This window comes from Bombyx mandarina, chromosome 19 (assembly GCF_030267445.1).
Source record: "Bombyx mandarina strain Sakado chromosome 19, ASM3026744v2".
Lineage (NCBI taxonomy): Eukaryota > Metazoa > Arthropoda > Insecta > Lepidoptera > Bombycidae > Bombyx > Bombyx mandarina.
In genome coordinates, this window is record NC_143225.1 from 13,959,669 (window position 1) to 13,983,159 (window position 23,491).

Here is a 23,491-nt window from a genome sequence, read left to right on the forward strand (position 1 = left end):
TACTACAAGTACCATATAGCAGCGTGTACTTAGCCAATAATATATAGTACAGTACAGCGTGAACGTGTCCATACAATGTATGGTGCGCGATATTGTTGGGCTATGAGCTATATACTATGCTATTATATTATAGCGTAGTCTGAAAGCAGCTTAAAGCTGACCGACACTGCATAAGCACGGCGGCTTTCGGGCTTCCGTTTTGGACTAACAACTATCACAGGGCGAGCCATGAATCACGTGCGTCTTACTATACAAATTGATTGAACAAAAATAGATTTCTTTACGAAAACAAAAAAAAAAGACGTTTTGCTTTGGACTGACCATTTTTATACAAGTATTAACGTTTTTTTTATTATTATTTTTTATTGCCCTTGTAGGCAGACGAGCATACGGCCCACCTGACGGTGAGTGGTTACCGTCGCCCATGGACTTCAGCAATGCCAGGGGCAGAGCCAAGCCGCTGCCTACGTCATACGAAAACTGAACGTTAAGACGATTACTGGCACTACAACGTATGAACGTTATCGATTCAAAACAGGAAATGCCATTAAAGTTATCGCAGCGCAAGATTAATCATAATTCTATTAAATGAACTGTACTAATGCGAACGTTCCCATCGGGTGTTCTCAATAATATACCTACCCTACAAATTAAACAACTTAACGTTTTTTCTGCATTTCATCTATATATACAAGTATGTATTGGTGAAGCAAACACTGTGTACCCTTTTTTACGAAAATTCCGCGGACGGAGGAGTATTACACTTAAAAAGAATATAGAGGAGTGCAGAATGTTAATATTTATTTAAATTTGCATAAAAAATACATTGAATCAATAAAAAAAAACATTACACACACTACTAGGGTTCGTGCGAGTACCAATAATATCCTGATGGTTATAGGTAATAAACCCGAATGTGCTGTTTTGAGACACTGGGTTGATATACATACCCATATACTTGGTGCCTCAAAGCAGCGCAGATTTATGAATTAAATGTTTTAATTGCTAATTTTAATTTTAATTGTAATTTTAATTTTACTAACATACTTCTAAATATTATTCTACTTACAACATATGGACTTAAGAGGGTCTGAATTAAATGAATTTTAATTTATTTATTTATTTATTTTACTACCATGTATTTGACACAATCGTATATATTATGTATTTACTCTTTGTTTATTGTCAAACTTTTGTTAAAGTTGCGAGCAAATTGAGAATAGATTAATATTGATTGTCTATAATATTATATGTTTATCTTGGCGAAATCTGTGATCATAGAAATATAATAATCTTTGACAATAGAACCATAACAACGTTAAATATTATAATTTAAATTATATTCGAATTTCGCCTATGGGGCACCACTAGCACTATTTAATCTATATCTATACTAATATTATAAAGAGGAAAGATTTGTTTGTTTGTTGTTTCGAATAGGCTCCGAAACTACTGGACCGATTTGAAAAATTCTTTTTCCATTAGAAGCCGACATTGTCCCTGATGAACATAGGTTACTTTTTTTTAATCTTTTTTTATTTTTATTTTTTGTTTCATGTGTGTTTTAATGTTTCCGAAGCGAAGCGAGGGCGGGTCGCTAGTATGTCATATAGAGCGAGCCGTAGGGCACAAGGCAAAAAATGTATTAACATTTTTAAATCGGAATTCACGACGGTGATATACATAATTTGTGACCACGCCTTATCGCACAGGTGCTAACATACAAGCAAGCTGTTCAAACCAAACTTGCGAGTATTGTTAACAACGTCAACGTACTGTGCCATCGGAGTATCCAACGACCACTCGTCAACAACAAGGCATCGCCAACCGAGCGAGTAATAAAATGTGAAACGCGCAAAATTCTATTATTGGCAGTAGTAACTATACCGAGACCTTAGAACTTATATCTCAAGGTGGGTGGCGCATTAACGTTGTTGTCTATGGGCTCCAGTAACCACTTAACACTAGGTAGGCTGTGAGCTCGTCCACCCATCAAAGCAAAAACTATTTTGAGCACTCAACAACTTGCCTGAGTCGGTCGCGAAGCGGTCATTCGTTCCCGTTTAAAAGGACTAGCCATTTTTACAATAATTTAAGATTGATGCCTCAAGATAAATGGCAAATAGAATGGAAACCTAAAATTCTTTAGAAAATTTGAAATACAAAAAGAAGATAAATTTCTGGAACATTCGCAGAAAATCAATTCATGCATTGAAAGTAAACGCTTGAAAAGGCATGGGTACAGGCATGCATAGCTCTGTCTAGTGAAACACACATCCGCTAAGCCAAAAGGTTCTTTCCAATCACAGATTAGAGTTATTGACGGTCGAAGTTCCTTAAGTCCTACAAAGAACACAAAAGGAACATACGTGGCTTACTTGACTCAATGACATGTGAAACTATACAGGTTATCTGTGTTAAATTTTTTTTTTTATTATAAAAAAAACAATCGAAAACATGCCTTTATATATCTTTCTCTATACTTTTTATTTATAAATATTCGAGGCAAAGGTTTCCCTCTTACATTCCAATTAGACAATACGTTACAATGAACGTGTTTATTATACATAGCCTTCAAGGCAATTCCATTACCACCCACACAAAATGCTGTACAATTTTTACAAAAAAATACTAGAGGTGTTATAGAAATAGTATCGATAATAATAATGATTTTATTTTCCTAGAATACGCATCGACTAAAAACCTATTTAATATAATGGCTACTACAATACAATACAATAAAGTTAATGAAGCCTCTGCATTCATTTTGTTTTCTTACTTAGAATCCTCGTTTGGCGAAAGACATTTAAAGCTGAGAAATATCGTTAAGCACAATTCATCGCTGAACTTAAACATAAGACTTGAGGATATACTGTAAATGCTGAATATATAATATAGAATATAAATATGAATAAAGAAATATATAATATAATATATATAATAATTGAAATAAGAAGCAATCGGTTTCAGATAAAGCTGACATACACTATTTCGATGACGACTAAAAACATAAGAAGACGGGTAAATTCATTCTTTTCGGCCGTCTGCTCAGAGCATTTGTGGTCCCGCTTAATCCGGGAGTACACAAGGGTATGTGTATAGTAAGAATTATTTTGGGGACAGACCATTAGGTGGTCTTTAAACAGAATGAAAGTGAAATTAAATAATCATAATAATAATTAAAAATAATTTGACGGTTTAATCTCACGCCTTTTATTGTCATTGTATTATTTCCGATGTTTCGAATACATTCAGTAAAAAAACTATCGGGATTAGATGATTTGTTTATAGTTTCAAACTTGTTTTTGTTGTTGTTAGATTAGCACAACTGTTTTCTATTTTGGCGCGAAATTCGAGTTACATCTGTTACCTAAATTAAATTCAGTGCTGTTTTTAGTAAAACCACATCTAGTGTGTATTGCGAGATTCATAATGGACGAAAATATCGAACAAAGAATTTATCTAAAATTTTACGTCATCAATGGAACTTCGTATTCGGGGTCACTGAAAATGTTACAAAGGGCTTGCGGTGAATCGACTTTAGTGTTTACGTTTACGTGAAAGTATTTCAATCAAACACAGAACTAAGAATATGGTGCAAGTATAGGACGTTAGCGCCGGAAAATTTGTAGTAGTTTTCGGAAACTTTTGTGCGCTTTATTTGTTTAGTACCTAACTTAAAAAAAAAATCCCTACCTTTTACTTGAAACTGGCATAAAGTTAAAACTATTGCCAAAAAGAAAAAGAACTTAAAAAAACATTCCTAATCAGGACGCAAGTCTAGGGCAAAGGGCTATGTTCAGCAATCAAAATTGTTACAATTCATAGGATCGTAACTACAAGAAAAATAAAATTAGATAATTACAACATTGAATAAGCACACACAGACAAAATAATGATTTATTGGCTGCTAACCTATTATTATCTTTACTGGTTTAATGAACTAAGGTTATTGTGAAACACTCAGGAAATTATTATCACTAACACAGTAAGGACGAGATTAATAGTTTGTAACATACGATACATCCAAAGGCGTAAGTGGAGGTATGGCAGGTGGGGTCTCCGTCCCGGGCCCTGCGTGCCACCTTACAACAAATAGAGAAAACCACCCGTTAAAATTAAAAATCTGGCTGGGCCCATACACACCACTTACGCTTCTGTATGCCCTGCGTTCGTCCGAGCTGTTTCAGCAACTTTTGAGCCTCTTGTTTGAATGTGAACGATCAGATCTACGATCAGATCTAACTACATTTCAATAATTTGTGTAAATAGATGAATTTACATCCAGCCTTTGACATTGGAAATTTAATCCTAACGCCCTGGTTCGACAGATGGAATAACATTGAAATTACGGCAAGTATACCTTTGAACCTCAAGTCGAAGGAATACTTGACGCTAAAATTTCAATGTATAATATAAAAAAGGATTCAGGCTGATAGTACGGAGCTTATTTCTAACGAAAAGTACTCATTCGTTCCCGTTCTGAGGGTAAGATAAAAGTTATTCCAAATGTACTCGAGATGCCGACCATGTCTTAAGATGGGCGGTAGTATTCGCGTTATCTACCAATTATACCCTTTCATCATCCTATAATACCAACTATGTGGGGATTTTAACTCACTTAAGCGTTCACATTCAACAGGGACCCGATGCGATATTCAAAGGCTGAATTGCCAAAGTAATAACGTTCGTTACAACTAACATAAGCATGCAACCCTGTATGACGTCACACGAGCGTTAAAAAGCATAGTGGTGTTATGGAGCCGAATATATACTAGACAAGATAGAACTATTAACTACAATAGCTTTTCATATCAGCACACATTAGGGCAGTCCATAAAGAATCCAAATACACTGCTAACTGAATACCGACACAGAACACTGATTTAGATTCTTCACGTCACGAATATCATTAAAACTGAAAACATAATGCTAAAACTCTGTGAATGGTGTCGTTGCGTCACGTGGGCGAAATTTATATACCCTATGTAGTAAAAACCTTATGACCACTGATTCGATCGTAGTAAGGTAGACATTGCTCCTCGTTACTATAACATGTAATTTTGTATCGTGAAATTACTGAAGCAAGGTCGGAGACTCGATTATCGTAGAAACAGTCTCGCCACCCTTTTTTCATTATTAAGAATCTTCTAAAGAGAAAACTAACCAAACAATTTGCTTTACTATTTTGTGTTTGCCCTTAAAAATATCAATTATCTTTATGTCAGACTAGGCACTAGTGTGGTCTGGAACCAAATAATAGGATCATTCGATTCTTACAACATAAATTTTCTTTTCTATTCGTGACAAAACCCAAGTACCAATCGACAAGCTGCAATTAGCATCGAAATGTAAAACTGTTTTGAATAAATTCCGCTATAGCGTAGTACCCAGAATTTCCCACCTAAACTGCAAAGAGGTCTCCTACTTTGTACTAATAAACTTAAAATGAAACAGATTTCAATTTTTTATTGCCTAAATCTTTTTTTCGTAGCAGAAGTATAAATAATTTAATTTTCTATGATCAAATTTATTTTTCTAATACAAATTTGTTGTGGTAACCATTTATGATAATAAATTCCAACGTTTCAAATATTTCAGTGGTCACGCAAATATACCATAAGTGTTTTAATAATGTCCACAACACACGAGTGTGAAATGTTCACTAAATATTACAAAATCTTAAATAATTTCAGTATTACACAGTATTATGAGTATTTTAATCAAATTCTGTTGACAAATTATAACCACATGTCCCAATTTTTTTCCTTACGCAATCGTTGGTAGCCTAAGGGGCTATCCTAACTTCGTGCGGACTGGTAGGTAAGCTCGCGGACTCAACCTGACAGAATTGCTAACACTGGCGCTAGCAAGAGCAGTACTTCGCTGAATCAACTACAGAATCGGAATCGCTACCCACTGAGAAGATCCGGCGAGATATTCAATGGGTTAGTCCCATTTAAAGCGCTTACCAAATCGCTACACGCCATAAGAAATTCATTAGGTCCGTACCCTGCCTCGAGACTGCGACTCTTCAACCGAGAACCAGACGTGGTATACCGGACATGATCATACTCATAAGTCTGGTTTTTATTGTGACGTCCTTTGTCTGTTGAACTAGTACACAACAATCATCATGATGCGTCGGATATGGGTTTGACCTCGGTAATTACAGATTAGGTCCTTCAATTTGTATTAATAACATTAAAGTCACAAAGTAGATTTTAGCTAAATCTGTATACTCTCCATAGTTTGTTAGTAGGGTGATGCGAACTTCTGCCGCAAATGTGATTTGATATTTGAAAAGTTATCTCAATGCAATTTGTTCTTGTGTATATTATGGAACCACAATAACCTGCGACCAATTAGGCAGTGAATGGCCAATAGCAAAGTGTTTTTAGAATAAATCCCATAATAAGAAACAGAAGGCCATTATCTCCCGGACCAAAGAGAAGGGCAATTAAATAGAGAACGCAAAACCATTTAAGTATTGTAAATGTTGATAATTTGCGAGATGCTTCTTTAGCCCACTTGAGTCTCAAATAAGCCAAGGTATGTCAAAAATCTCAACGTTGGAAAACAGACAGATTGACAAACCACTTCTAAAATTGCTTTCTACATACGTTCACAGACAAAGGAAATCGATTATGAATTCCCACGTTGACACTATTGAACGCGGCGTTAATAGGCATATTATGTTCAAATTGGGAAAACACTTTGTAATATAGCTTTAGCAAGATGCACGACATCATTCATTTTTATATTATTAGAATCTAATAACCTATCACACTTACCTGTATATAAGTGGCATAGACAAAACAGAATACCAATATCTATCTACTTTGTTTGTCATCGGAATTTCAATTTTTTTTTGTGTAGTATCTATTGACCGTCAATATATGATATAATATAATGAGTAAAAATCGATGCCTGCAATGAACACTATGCTAACTCCAAATTCGTAGATTTACAGGAGGAGCGTTTAAACGAAAAAAATTGATACAATCTTTATTTTTGCAGATATATTTATGGTTTTTTTATGTAACTAGCTGATCTACTCTTGCTTCGAACTCCATCAATAATGATTAGTTGTAATACTTTTAACATAGTGAAGCGATTTGCAAGAAAAACGAAAATTTCAAAATTTTGACTTAGAGTAGTGTTAATTGGAGGCATCGAAATATTGTCATAGTTTTTTTATCTCTATAACAAAACCAAAAATATATCAAAATCACGGTGTGCCCAGTCATTATAATCAAATTTCAATGATTTAGCAAACACTTTAAACACTAATAAATAACTAATGTCAATATTGTAATCCTCAGTTTAACGATTGGTTTTCATCAAAACGTATTAGATTACTTAGACGATATTGTTTCGTACAGCAGCAGACCTTGAAGGCTGTTTCATTTTTCAAAGATTTAATGTGCACAACTAATGACTTTATGATGTTTAAGATGTAAAGGTGGATAACGCAAATAAGGTATTCGTTCCGAGCAATTTCCAGCGAATAGGAAGAAAAAATACTATACAACAACAGAAAAAAGACAAAATTAATTTTCTTTCGAAGGTTCTCCTCATCACTCTCTTAACAACAACTGGTTTTTTTTTATTGCTTACATGGGTGGACGAGCTCACAGTCCACCTGGTTTTAGTGGAGCTCCTAGACATCTACAACGTAAATACGCCGCCCACCTTGAGACATAAGTTCTAAGGTCTCAGTATAGTTACAACTGCTGCCCCACCCTTCAAACCGAAACGCATTACTGCTTCACGGCAGAAATAGGCAGGACGGTGCTACCCGTGCGGACTCACAAGAGGTCCTACCACCAATAATTACGCAAAAAATTGCGCAATTGTGTTTAGTCTTTACTGGCCTTTCGAAATAAACAGATAACAATTTTTTAAGTACTCAGCATTGTACCAGCAACTATTCTAATCTATCAGCCCACAGACGTCCGCCTCTGGACATAGGCCTCCCCCAGCGACTAAACCACCATAAACTAACGTTGAACAAAACGAACATAATGTTAACGACCAGTAATAAAACATAATAGTTACAGGAGCACGTCGACGTGTGACGTTACGTAACGAACTTGACCTGACATTGGCCGAACCGACCTACAAAGACTCGGACAGAAACTAATTTGGCACTGATATTATTAACACGATAACTTACTGCACTGAAAATGATTACAGTGTAGTTGCGAAAGCAAAACACGACATTTCGATCGACCTTTGACTTGAGAGGCAGACCTCCTGTTTCAAGGCTTTTATATTCATCATATCTGATCATCAAGTCATTCTTTGAAACGAGGTTTAAAGTGGCCCTGAATACACAATTCTGAAAAGACACAATGGTAATATAAAAAGAAGTTCAAACCAATTAAATAGCCAGTCAAATTTACCGGAAAGAGCAGTATTACAACTTGTGAGTGATCTTGTATGTAATATTGTAAAATCTAAACATTGTGATTTAGCAACAAGATGTCTAAACCAATTAAATGTTTTGCACCTTGTTCAACATATTGTATTGCTAGTATATGCATTTCACTAGAGATGAGCACCTTGTTTATTAGCCTAGGCACTGTTAACAGTTACGCGTAAGAACTGGGTCACAAAGCGTGCAACTTTCACCATCACAGATTCTGGTTGTGCTATTGCACGTGTGGCGGTAGCTAGTAACAGAACACAAGATATTTGACAGATGCTTGAATCTCGATTACGACATTTTCAAAAGCTTACATATTATATACAAGTTCCGGACCACAACATTCGGACCGTTGGTCTATCGAGCAATATCACCCAATCGGAGGATGATCTGCCTTTTGCCGTTAAACACCCTCACACACGCAATACCTTCCATCTACCTTCTTTCCTGTAGTAGACGAGTTTTTGGTCCACCTGACAGATTGCAACTATTATCAGGTGAGCAGGTTTCAACTATTATCGGGAAGGCTATTGTTGTCTACCTAAATTATATAAAATGGTCCACGTTCCGAGTGTATTACAACAGAAATATGTAAGAGAATGATCCCAATCAGTGCCCTTCATGCTCTGCCATTACTAAGCACAACCAACAAGGACTGGTCTCAAATATTTCTTGAAGTAGGACATGTCAGCACGTTAGAAACACCAGGTTTATTTAGGAAAACATCAAAATATAAATCTTACTTTTTGCATATTTATATTTGTTAAGTACCTACAGAAACGACACTTGAATTGAATTATTGACCACTTGCGTGAATGCCAAGCGACTCAAAACTTTAGGATTTCAACAAACTCAGCAGCTCTCTGAGCTAAATTAGATAGCATATTATCTTTTAAAATAAAGAAAAAACTACTTAACTAATCTATAGATCGAAATTAACCAAAAGAATTGACTAGATTATTGAAATGGGTACAACGTAAATACACACTGAGGAACTTTACTAGCACTTCCACTTTAATTTAAATAATTTTAAAATACATTCAAACGTAAGCTTTAACACAAAGAGCATAAGACACTAGCAAATGAACTACGTCGCTAAATTCATTTAGATATACAAGGCCAACGAAGTATGTTTATGGTAAACTGCACTTTATACCACAGTCATTAGTACTATTTTAGATTGTGTTTAGAATAGAGTGGGTTCAGCACGTGGCAAGCCGACACGGGCTTGACCCAGTTAGCGGATGCACCATTTCGTCCCTGTTGCGAAGGCCCTTTTACGTTCATTTTACGTTTAGAATAAAGTCTTTGTTCTCGATCAAGTTAGTAAAAGCACAATAGCATCGTTTTATTAGCTTCCACCTAGTTAGCTACTGATAGGCTACCGGAGCTAAGAGAAAACGTGACGTGACTTGAGATACGAGTTTAAAGTCTCAGTTCTATTGTTTAACGGCTATCCCACTCTATGAACTAAAATCACTATTATTTCGGAGCATAAATAGGCAGAGCCCATAGGAATAACATGCAGAGCCAAAAATAGCATTAACGGAGAGAACGCGTAGGATTAACAATGTCTTGTTGGCAAGTATGCTTAAACTCACTTTACACCATCAACCGGAAACCCAGCATTTAATCAGTACTTATCTGACAAAAATTAAACCTGGTCTTATGTACATTCGAAACGCGCTGAAACTGTAACCGAAGTCACTACGTAATATTAATAAAAAATAATTTTAACGATTCTAAATAACATTAGTCCAAGATTGAAACCATGTTTACGAACTTGATTCTTGAAGCTTGGCAGAATGCCTTGATAACTGTGCCATTCCGGTATAAACGTAAATTATTAATCGCGTCACGCTGTTTACTGGACCGTATCTTTGGCCAATTGCTTGTTTGCAAGATGTTGCCAAGCGCAGCATAATACAGATGTGGCTGTACGGCAAGCTGTGAGATCGGACAGTAGCTACCTGTGTCTTCTTGTACCGATTGAGGTTGAGTTAACAGTCAACGTTAACAGTCAAAGGCGATTGCATGCAGCAGAGATGCGAATGTTGCGATGGAAGTGTGGAGTAACGAGAATGGATAGAATACGGAATGAATATGTTAGAGAAAGTCTGAAAGTGGTACCTGTGACAGAGAAGCTGAGAAGTGCGCGTTTGGGATGGTATGGACGGATATTGTGATGAGACGAAATGAAAATGAAGTTGGTAAGAGAATGTTAACTATGAATGTGGAAGGATATAGAGGAAGAGGTAGACCTAAGAAGAAATGGATGGATTGCGTGAAAGACTATACAGGTAAGAGGGGAGTGAGCGAAGAAATTGTATATGATAGAAGAGTATGGAAGGAGAAAACATGTTGCGCCGACCCCAGGTGACTGGGAGAAGGGCAGGATAATGATGATGATGAATGATTAACAGTCAACGCTAACTTCGATTTAATATCTCATTGGAGAACTCAATTGTGCCACGAAATTTATAAAGGATACCAAGAAATAAATGAATAAACGCAAATAAACTAACTTTACAAGGTGACGCTAGGCGGAGAGCAACCTTTATTAAATCAAGACATCGATACTCACTGCACAGACTAGCGATAGAATTGGATTAGCAATACTTAGGCGATGGATTATTTTTTATTGCAAAAATATCTCTATTTCTTTATAGTCAACTCGAGTGGCTAATCATGGATATGGATGCCAATCTCGAACTTGGTTCAAGAGTTGGTATACGACTAACAGGTGAGCTGGTCGTATAGGAAAATCGAAACTCTCTTCCCCTTGGAAATCGGACCTCTTGTGAGTCCGCACGGGTAGGTACCACCATCCTGCCTATTTCTGCCGTGAAGCAGTAATGCGTTTCGGTTTAAAGGGTGGCACAGCCCTTGTAACTATACTGAGACCTTAGAACTCAAGGTGGGTGGCGGCATTTACGTTGTAGATGTCTATGGGCTCCGATAACCACTTAACACCAGGTGTGCTGTGAGCTCGTCCACCCATCTACGCAACAAAAAATAAATAAATGAATAAAACTATTAAAGTCGGGGGCAATAATTAACAATATAATCCACCGTAGTTTTTCACCGATTGCCATTCATTCTTCCATCAACATCTCGAACTCGCTAATTCCGACCCTACCCTACCAGGAACACCTAAAATTCGCCGGAAGACAAAGAGGTACTTACGTATTGTACACCAATCCCCCTATTCACTTTAACATTAAATTTAATTATAGCCCTTCCCAGTCTGTCCACAGAATATGACCCTAGCATGAGTCATTGCCCCGGAGGTTCACGTAAATAGGACATCGGTGCATTAAGTCAGGTATAGAAGCGATTCTTTGTGTGTATGTGACGCTTACGTTAGACAAAGGAAAAACAAAGGGAATATCGCAATACTTTGATCTAAATATGGCGCGTGTCCGTTCCTAGCGAATATCCGTACATTCCAAAGCTGTTATTGATTATATACATTTTTAGTTTCATTTTTTTTGTACTTTTAATAATACGAGTATTCGCCCAGTGGTTGAAATTCAATCGAAACATTTTTCCTTACATAAATAAATAATAGTTTAAAAAAAATGGTATCAGTAGTTATTAATATTTTGTGAACAGATATGAGTAGAGGGGTTATTTTGATAATATCCTGAAAAGCACCCCACGCTTTTTTTACAATAGAATAAATTTTTTTTACACTATATTTAATTCAAATTTATTAAAATTTATTTTCTATTTTTAGTTGGATTTTCTATAAAGGCGTATTTTATTATCTTTTTAAACTATTATTTATTTTTCATTTTTGAGTTCAATTAAATATTATTTTTGTTACATATAATATACATACGCCTGAAGCCAATAAAAGCGTATTAAAAAGGTTGTCTTTTTTTTAGGTAATAGACCCTTCATGGAACTTCGATATAATAAACAACGGCAGTGCCAATAACGCAGGGGTCGGGGAAATTTTTTAATTATTACCTCAAAACATTTTTGTGTAAGTTGATATTACCCCATGGCGAAGAACAAAAAAAATGATTAAATGATTTTATCATTCAATCATATTTTTTTTGATAACGCCATCTTGTTTTGTCTTTAAAGCGGTTAGTTGCCCTCAATTAAGAAAAATAGTATTATTATTCGTCAATAGATGTCGGGAAGAGTTGATTATTGAAAACACAAATAAAACATTTATTTAATTAACATTTAAACCATTAAAACATTTTCTGAAAATAAATCGTAGCTAGATCGATTTATCGCCCCCGAAATCCACTGTATACAAAATTTTAATACAAGAATTGCTCGTTTAAAGGTATAAGATTTTTACTCACAAAAGTTTCATTTTTACCCCCCAAAATTTCATTTTACCCCATTTGGGGTAATTTACCCCGGTTCCCCGACCGCTGCAATAACGCATTATAGCCTATGCGGTGTTTACGTCAGCTGGGCATACCGAAGCGGAGTATCCTGACGTGGACGTTTTAATGTCAACCGGCAATCTATGTTTTTTTTTTATTGCTTATGTGTGAACGAGCTCACAACCCACTACATGCTTCAGGGAAATTAGGGCAAAGATTACTCTTAATTACATTTGTTTAGAGTAAATTATATGTAAGCGACTTACAATGTGCAAACAGGTACACGGACCGTTTAATATTAAGAGATCACCAGAATTAAAATCTGTTCCGAAATAAATAAATAATTAACATTTATATTTCGTGATAAACAGAGATCCTACTAAATTGAATATGACGTCAACGCACAAGACGCGCCATACAAATACTCGCGTTTTTATGGGAAAAGAGACAGAGCATACTCACAAACTTTAAAAGGTTTATGTCTCAGAAGCTCGTAAATAGATTTCAATTATATCTTCAAGACAATCGTTGTATTTATTGACCACACCACTTAACACCAGCTGGGCCGTGAGCTCGTCTGCTCATCTGTAGCAATAAAAAAACAAATTGTTTGTGATTTTAGCGAATGAGCCTCGGAAATTATCGACCAACTTATGATATACTATTCTATGGTAACTTATTTCAAGGCATCACCAGCAGTATCATGTTTTACATTTCATTTGTATAACGGTATAATATTCACCGACAATCACAGTCCGTGACCACGAAGTTAGTGAAACAATGGAAACATTATTAATTATAACGCGAAAATATCTATACTAATATTATAAAGAGGAAAGATTTGTTTGTTTGTTTGTCTATATCTATACTTAATATTATAAAGAGGAAAGATTTGTTTGTTTGTTTGTTTCGAATAGGCTCCGAAACTACTGGACCGATTTGAAAAATTCTTTTTCCATTAGAAGCCGACATTGTCCCTGATGAACATAGGCTACTTTTTTTAAAAAAAAAATATTTTATTTTTTTGGTTTCATGTGTGTTTTAATGTTTCCGAAGCGAAGCGAGGGCGGGTCGCTAGTATCTTATATCTTTAAACGAGCAATTCTTGTATATCAACATATGATATATATAATCTGAATCCGGACACGGCTCCAACGATTTTCATAAAATTTAGTATACAGGGGATTTCGAGGACGATAAATCGATCTAGCTACGATTTATTTTCAGAAAATGTTGTTTTTTTCTTGTTTTCAATAATCAACTTTATCGGTAATTTTGATTTTTTCTTTAAATAACCAGTTCATATTTTTTTATTATTCTGTCGGTAAGTTCGAAAAATATTATTTACATTTCATCATTTTATCAATATGTAATTCGTATTTAAATATAATTTCTAAAAAACACAATTTATCAAAAAAAAGCGTGCAAAGTTGGGTCATCCAGGTATTATTATTATTACACGAGAACAGAACATGTTTTAATAAATGCAGTTAGTTTTGAGAGCGGTCACTCCCAATGTCCCTCGCCGTGCTGCTGTGCGTAATCATTGAAATCAATAGCGCAAAAACGACGTAAGCCTCCGTGCGCGAACCTATCAAACGCAGAGCGAGTTTGATCGGCTGGCGCGATCATACGTGCCCGGTTACACAGTGCAATGCGTATGTACCAAGCGCACAAATATTCGCAATCATAACAATCTGATAGCCTCGACACAGGCGAGGTCCTGTGAGGCTATTATTGTTGGTTCTGTTAATTTATGACAATTAAAGAAATAAATAAAAAATATGAATGAACTTTACTGGTGGTAGGACCTCTTGTGAGTCCGCGCGGGTAGGTACCACCACCCTGCATATTTCTGCCGTAAAGCAGTAATGCGTTTCGGTTTGAAGGGCGGTGCAGCCGTTGTAACTACACCTTAGAAGTGATATCTCAAGGTGGTGGCACATTTACGTCTTAGATGTCTATGGGCTCCAGTAACCATTTAACACGAGGTGGTTGTGAGCTCGTCCACCCATCTAAGCAATAAAAAAAACTGCATGCATTGCATATTTCTGTCCGTCTATTCTTTTATCATAATCATCACTTATTATTGCACTAAATGAGTGAAAGGAGTCCTCTCTCAATATACCCGTCACTCAGCCCAGTCTCCGTAAATTCTCAATCAATCCTACCAAATGTCGTATACCAACAGAAGTAACCACAGAATCTATTGAACTTTGGCGAATAAGGAAACAAGGCAAAAGGCTTTGTCTTCCAGAAACCTTCTTCATAAGTAAAGTGTAAAGTGCAAATGAATTGTTTTATTAAATTCAGCTACAGATACCTACGACTAAAAGAAAACTATACAAAAAGTTAAAAAGTAACTTTTGGGGTGTCTGCGCTTCTGTAAACTTTTAATATCAGGCTACGAGACAACTGGTGAACATACAAAATATGCATTAACATATCTATCTATATATACAACCCAATCCCATCCCAATCCCAACTATAAAATTCCTTTAAAACCGCTGTAGGCGGAAATTGAAAATGCACATGTGCATCGTACAAATACGACGGAGTGCAGTAACCGAGGGTATTCAACCAGAGGGCAGTGGGTTCGTTAACTGGTCCGGCGGTCATTACCCCGTATGTCAGTCATTCGGAGCTATTGCACTTCAACTGTAATGTTGTAAACTCGTATGGTACGTGTTTCCGTCTCTTTTGTAAGCTGTTAACTGTCCACGAATCACTGATATTCAGATTTTAGACACCTGAGAAAAGGCCGGAGTCTCCATTGCATTGTAACAGCAACTTTGACACCAACCAAACCGAAATGCGCAACTGTTTCAGTGCATTGGTAGGACTATGGCACGTACCGGTGCGGACTCACAATATGCCCTACCAACCATAGTAATTACGAAAATCAATAATGTTACAGAATTAGGTTTTTAGTCGCATTCTATGGTAAATAGAAAAATTATGTCCTAGAAATGGAAAATTTAATTTAAAATAAATCAGATTATGAACCCAGAATTGAAGGCTATTTAGTCTATATTGAAATGTTTTGGCCTTAACCTTGGATCCCCGAAAACTTTGTAAGCTCAGTCAAAGTGAGACGAGGCACCTTTCAGTGTCCTCCAGGACGAGACGAATCACAGAATATAACGTTAAATATATTTATCTGAAGGCTGAATTTGGATCTGACCTTTCTTTTATTTCGGTTGTATTCGGTCAATTACATTACGTATTCGTATTAGAGACACGCTGACTATCCCCGGTCGTCAATTCTCAATATTTGATTTAGAAATATCTAAATTACGAGCTTAAACTTAATTTTATCAATTTAATAGGACCTGTATCGCTCGGAGAATGTTAGCTTTTCCTGATTGACGATCAACGGCTTGTTGTTGTATGTAATTTTCACATACAGTGATCATTTAGTGAAAAGGAGGCCACACATAAGAGCTAGAAACTCTTAAATATAACTTATTAGCGGACTTAATGGCACGAAGTTGTATTGAATCGGACTGACACCGAGATCAAGAAATATTATATACACTCACACAGATTCTTAACAATGACCAGACCACCGACCAAAAAAACACGACAGATCATCACCCCACGAAACTAACAACATCTAAATCTAGTAAAAGTATTTTTCGAAGTGGCGATTTGATTCTTATCCCTTAATTTATTTCAAATACATTAATACATTCAACCTAAATTAATCTCGCCCACTTTTCAGTTAAGATAATAGTGTATTTCACTTAACTAATTTCTTCTAAGTTCAGTGAATGTTGTCAGTTACAGGCGCAGTATTTCAAGGAAGTGCATTAAATTTAAATTGAGACAACAAAGGTTTGTTGCACCCCCCAGGGTCTATGGCCGGGGTCTAGACAGGGCCGGGCGAAGACGTGTAACAAGGGAACAGGTTGTCTACCGTCGCGACGCCTTTCGGTCGATAACACAAGAGCTCACCCGGGTTACATTGGTGTATCGACAATTTACAATTGACAAATGGACACGGTGGCGTATAGGTAAGCACCTATCTTTCTAAAGTCATGAAAACTTCATGAACTTACACCGAAAGATAGTTCGGTGAATAAAAGCGTAATTGAGCGGTGGGTGGTGCAAAGGCAAAGTCGAGGGCAAAATATCTCGCGAACGATCTCCAACACGATGGAGCGACCTCATAGAATCCGTGACTCACGGCAACACAAATGATTGCTCTCACTCTGCGAAACACCGTGCCACGTGGCGTCATATCGCGAAAGCATCGGTGTCGCAGGATCCAACTGATGCATGACCACGACCACTCTGTCAAGAGTGTACGACTAGGAAGAAATCGATTTTGCTATTTTACTATTTTCTAACGACTACGATCAGAACAACCAGCACGAGCGGGCTTACCTCTTGTGAGTCCGCGCGGGTAGGTACCACCGCCCTGCCTATTTCTGCCGTGAAGCAGTAATGCGTTTCGGTTTGAAGGGTGGGGCAGCCGTTGTAACTATACTGAGATCTTAGAACTTATATCTCAAGGTGGGTGGCGCATTTACGTTGTAGATGTCCAGATGGGCTGTGAACTCGTCCACCCATCTAAGCAATAAAAAAAAAACCTTGCTCACTTCCGTTACGTACATACATACTTTGGACGCCTTCAGCTCTAATACTAGGAGCAGGCTTAGGGACCCCGGTAACTGTACTTGTCGAACTCGACAAAGAGGTCGACGTGCCACCTAACCCATGCATCAGCCCGCTGAGTTTCTCGCCGAATCTTCTCAGCGGGTCGCGATTCCGATCCGGTAGATTCATTCGCGAAGCAATTGCTCTTGAGTTGTTAGGTCTCCTTCGGAGGCGCTCGGGCAATTGTTAGCAAATTCCACCCCTCCTGGCTGAGCCTTTGCTCGCCCACCTGTCCTGGTGAAACTGGAAAGGCCTTCGGGCCACCAGTAATCTTTCAATCATAAAAAAAAACATACTTTTAGAATAACCGATGACCGAACCTGCTGGTTAGTAGGTACTAGTGTTGCGAATGAAGTCTTTTTACTGGTGATAGGACCTCTTGTGAGTCCGCGCGGGTGGGTACCACCACCCTGCGTGTTTCTGCCGTGAAGCAGTTATGCGTTTCGGTTTGAAGGGTGGGGGAGCCGTTGTAACTATACTTGAGACCTTAGAACTTATATCTCAAAATGGGTGGCGCATTTATGTTGTGGATTGTGGATTCTATGGGCTCCAGTAACCACTTAACACCAGGTGGGCTGTGAGCTCGTGCACCCATCTAAGCAATAAAAAAAAACCGGCATTCGCTTAACGGCAATATACCACTGAACTACAAATACGAGTAGTGATCTAAAAATTTGCAGATAAAGATTAAAAGTTTGATCGTCGATACGTCGCGTGGGCGTTCACTGCTACATCGTTTAGTTGGATTAATGACCTAAATCAACTGAACTTAACTCGAACTCATGGCCCGGCGGTAGATCGCAGATTCCAGATTACCATATACTTCAGTTTCTAATTCTCATAAACCATATCGGCCGGGGCGTAGTAGAACAATTTCGAAAGTACGACAGTGGCGTAGTCTTTCAAATCACACATTATTTCAAATAGTTTCTCGATAACCACAAAAAAGTGTGGAAAATTTTTACTTGAAATTTCAAAAAGTTCCACAAGAAATATTTATATATAGGTAATTAGTGATTCATACGATAGATAGTACCATAAATACAATTAGAAAAAAGTTGCAGTGTTTGTTTTAAACTCAAGAAATGAATATTTGTTCCTGTAGATATTATCAAGTAGATAAAAACCCTGAAGTATTTAAGAGTATTGGCTACTTTATATATTACAACTGATATGAAGTTTCGGTGACACCCAAGTAAATCCTCGTGTCCAAAATGAATAGCACAAACATCAGTTTGTAGAAAAAATATGTTGTTTATTAACAACTGCTACCCATTTGGAAAAATTTGGCTAATTCAAATTTAGTTAGAAGGCACGATAAAAAATGTACATTATTATATTCTTCAGTTTTCACTGATCTTTGATTGTTTAAACTACGCAGCTCTTATGAAAGTTTTTATTGCCTTTGTAGGCAGACGAGCATACGGTCCACGGGATGGTAAATGGTTACCGTCGCTCATGGACTTCAGCAATGCCAGGGGCAGAGCCAAGCCGCCGCCTACCGCTTAATACTCTCCACAAGCCTCGTTTGAAGAAGGACATGTCATAGCGCTCGGGAAACACCGTGGGGGGGGGGTTCATTCTAAATCCGAATGGTACGTGGCAGAAAAGATATTCGGAAACGCACTGTCGATGAACGCAGCGGTTCCAGATAATATGGATGAACTCTGCTCCAGTGGCGGGAGGTGTGATGATAAAAAGGAGATAAGGGATCATCTCGATTAATCTTTAGAGCTTTCCCCATGAAACATACCGTACAAAACACAGAGAGGACCAAAGTCCCTCTGTAGACCCAGAGTTCCAAGCGATCCGCAAGAATAGGATTATTGAAGATCCGAACAGCCTGTTTCTTTATGGAGTCAAATTGAAGTAGCTGGTATTTTGGAGCCTTGACCCAGAGGCGGGAACAGTACTCCATGCGAGGCCAGACCTGGGCTTTGTAAAGTGCAAGTCATTGCCCTGGTGTGAAATACTGAATATGATAATGGACAACTCTTTAAAAGTGATTTTAATTATGAAAGCCATTTTGAGAATTTATACATTTACACTGTGCTACAGTGTAGTGTAGTTACTTGATAAATAAAGTTGAATATTTATTTTAATTTTTTTATTTGGCATATAGTGTACTTGTGACGTAGTTCTGAAAAGAGGTATCTGTCATAGCTGCTTCTTTTGCAATCTATTTTCTGCTAACCCAGGGGGCTATTTAATCTATTCCCAGACGAGTAGGTGAGCTCACAGGCTGAACCTGAGAGAATTTGCAAGAATTTGTAAGAGCAGTGCTTTTCAAAATCTACTAACGGATCGGAATTTTCACTGAGAAGATCCAGCAAGAAACTCATTTGCTGCTTTGGTAAACTTGTTTTGGTAAACTCATATGCTGCTTTGGCACACAGCAGTGGCCAAATTTACATCTGAGGATATCTTAATTGGTCTTTAAGGAGATTAGCAACCTAAAGTAGTTGGTTAGCTTCCGGACTAGAGGATTCAGGATGGCATTCATAAGAACTTTCCCACTCACTTTCAAATTAAGTACAATTTGAGGATATCAATTTACAGAGAACCATCTTTTAATTGTTTTGTAAATTGAAAATACAAATTGTTTCATGACACATTAGGCATGTCATGTCGTCTCATGCATATCAAGACATAATAAATAACATGATTATAGTTTATTCTCTTTTATTCAACCATATTATAAAAGGCAAAAAGTGACGAAATAACAGCCCATTTGGTGTTGAAGACCACTAGAGCCCATAGATGTTGCAATATTAATCCCACCGCCCTAATTATTAAAATAAAGTTGAAGTCACTTCAGAATTACTTTGAAGTAAGGAAATTTTAGCTTTCAATTATAAAGTTTCATTGCTTTGTGGCACAAATGATGAAGACAGTGGTAAATATATTGGGACTCACAATATATCTTGACACTAAATATTTTACACATTCAAACAAATGATAAAAAAACAAAGAATCTTATTCTTGACTCTACTATAAGTAATGGTGATTTTAATAAGCTGAATGCCTTTTAAAATTGCCCAATGGTATTTTATTGGCAATATTAAGTTTTAAGAAATCACACATGGTTTCTAGAACGATTAAAGACAAGAAAATATTGCTTTCAATATAATTTTGTCTGCCATTTTACTATCAGTACCAAAGGAGGAGACCTTGCGTGTTAGAACTGTTTTCATTACTAAAAAGTACGTGAATTTGTTTCAACACGATAATTATGAGCCATTTTCTAGCATTTAGCGTAAAATAAAGTAGGTGGTTCGTGTGGTGTTTTTACGAGCTCGTACAATCAGCTGATTTCTTTGTTTGTCTGCCTCAAGCGAACTCGTCATTCAACTCAATATTGTGACACGTCAGGACGCTTACCTATTACATAAACTAGCCTAAACTATCGCCAATCAATACAGGACCCCTTCGATATTCATTGGCGAATCGTATGAAAAATATTAATCTATAAACAAACCTTAGAATTTCTCACCTTTATAATGCACTCGTAGATTATTTTGCGACAGTCCGATGTAGCTGAACTTATCTTTAGTGCTCCACGCACGGGGTAAAGGAGTCTCTTCTTCATTCACATTAGGATAAAGCAATTTTAATCGATCTACAGTATCACTTTGCACTTGATTTTGGGAATCCATAGTTCCCCGTCCACTACCTATCGCAGCCATTTCTGATTTCCGTAATTTCATGTCATCTTTGTGACGTCACAAGCTGGGTTGGAAATGTCATGTAGATGGCAGCATAGTAGAAAGCTTAGTGCTAAAGCCGATTTTAACCGAATGTTAACTTCAGGTATCGATTAAAATGTATATTTCCATACGTTTTTTCAACTTTTTGATACAAGTAGGTGGTTGAGCCTACGATACACCTAGTGTTCGTGTAATCCTCAAGACTAAATGGCATAATAAGGGTTATACCTTCAACTCCTTAAAGTGAAACAAATGCGCCTAACTACATAACGCCAAAAATGCAGAAACAGACCATTATACAATTCGTATTATTAAATCACATTCCGTGTGTGCTTTAATTTTTTTATTATCTACATTTCAAAACTATTAGAGTACGGTAGCCTTTTTGCAGCATAGCATTTAGTAATTAGTTTTAAATTAGTTTATTTATTTGGTAGTGATGTGATGCCGATATAAGCAACGCCATCAGTCGTAAAATAGCAAAAACAGATATCGAAATAACTGGAACATCTCTTGAATGCTCTGGAACGTTTCTTCGGTTTCCCAGAACAATTCTTGAATTTAGTTCTATGGGGAATGCTCTGTAAAATTGTAGACGCTATAGTTCTAAGCAAAAGCGAGAAACGGATCAACTAAAAAAAGCAATGAATTGAATTGTTATAATAAAATTTACTCTTAGCTGTCGTAATAATGAAATTGAGTAAATAGTACTTCGGTGAAGAGATTTTATTGATCCCCACAGCCGAACTCGTAACAGTAATTTAATAAAAGACAAAATAAAATCTTGATGACATGTTTTACTGCTCTAAGTTCCTAATATACATATATATTCGATTCATAGTTCACCAAATAATCATCATATTACTTTTATCAATACTACCATTACTTTTTTTTTACTGCTTAGATGGGCGGATGACCTCACAGCCCACCTGGTGTTAAGTTTTTTTTATTTTTTTATTGCTTAGATGGATGACGAGCTCACAGCCCACCTGGTGTTAAGTGGTTACTGGAGCCCATAGACATCTACAATGTAAATGCGCCACCCACCTTGAGATATAAGTTCTAAGGTCTCAGTACAGTTACAACGGCTACCCCACCCTTCAAACCGAAACGCATTACTGCTTCACGGCAGAAATAGGCAGGGTGGTGGTTCCCCGTGCGTACTCACAAGAGATCCTCCCACCAGTAACTACGCATATAAATACTTAGTATATTAGAATTATTTTAACCTCATCATAATAACAAAATGATTAGGAAGGTAAATAGGTAGAACAATATATTCAGTACTAGTGATAGATCAAGTTGCAAGAAAATCAATCGACGATCCTGCCAATATCTGGCGCAACAATGAAACTATTATTATGGTTGCGTGTGAAAAGTGAGACATTATTATTAAGATGTTAAGGCTCAAGATGGGAATCGACAATAACGTAGTAGGTAGGTAGTGCTAATGGGCTCCGGTATCCGTAATTATATAAACTTAAAAGATGAAACTAAAACTGTATTTTTAACTTGTATTACACTTAACTCTACAAATTTTAATATTGATGAAAAGCCTAGTGCCTATCTGAGTTCTTATTGATTTTTCTTATCAACTGAATATTATCACAACAACTTCTAATTAGTGCCACTGAAACTTTCGTTAAATCCAAACCTGAACCGCGTAAAACCAAATTACAAAAATGAGTAATAGAAAATTTCCAAAATATTTAAAAGAACTTGAATATGAAATTTCTGCAAAGTTAAAACTAATAAGAAAAACCAACAGTGAGTTATTGGAAATGAAGCAGCTGTACACAGATCAAGTTTTAGAGGTATTTGTATTATTAAAGAATTTGGTACTTTAGCACTTAAATTTGATAGACCTAGTTTTACATTTGGTGAGATTGGTATTGTAGCTTCCACATCAAAGTACGAATGATGCAAAGCTGTGATGAATTTCAATGTGAAGGGTAAGATCAGTTTTTATTTCATGAAAGCGGACAGCAGTTTTTCGACAACAAATGACGCATATATTGTAGCAAATGAGCACACGCCCCACTTATCGGTGAATGGTTACCGTCGTTCATGGACATCAACAGTGCCAACGACATAAACAAGCCGCTGCCTACCGCTGAATACCGCTACAGCAGTCGGAAAAAACCGTGGAGGGAAGTTCACTTCAGAGCCAAATGATACATGGCAAAAAAGATCACTGGAAATGCGCTGTGGATGAACGCAGTAGTTCTAGGAAGTTTGGATGAACTGTGGCGGTGCGACGGTAAAACTTCGACGGATTAGAGCTGATAGGATAATCTCAAACAATTTCTCATAGCACTCCAGATGAAACATACGACACA

General features: G+C 36.9%; 1 protein-coding gene across 10 annotated transcripts in view; it reads right to left on the reverse strand.

The window, feature by feature from the left end:
* Positions 1-21,182, reverse strand: part of RanBPM (Ran-binding protein M) — a 49,344-nt gene extending 28,162 nt beyond the window's left edge. For 4 of the 10 annotated variants that reach the window (XM_089735464.1, XM_028175393.2, XM_089735462.1 and 1 more), the window contains exon 1: positions 20,939-21,182. In XM_089735464.1, the coding sequence (XP_089591590.1) occupies positions 20,939-21,152 (214 nt within the window). In that variant the 5' untranslated portion in view covers positions 21,153-21,182. Of the gene's footprint in view, positions 1-4,019; positions 4,086-13,245; positions 13,369-20,938 lie in introns of all 10 variants that reach the window. The other 6 variants (XM_028175390.2, XM_028175392.2, XM_028175389.2 and 3 more) reach the window with 3 other exon arrangements.
* Between the last annotated feature and the right edge of the window lie 2,309 nt (positions 21,183-23,491).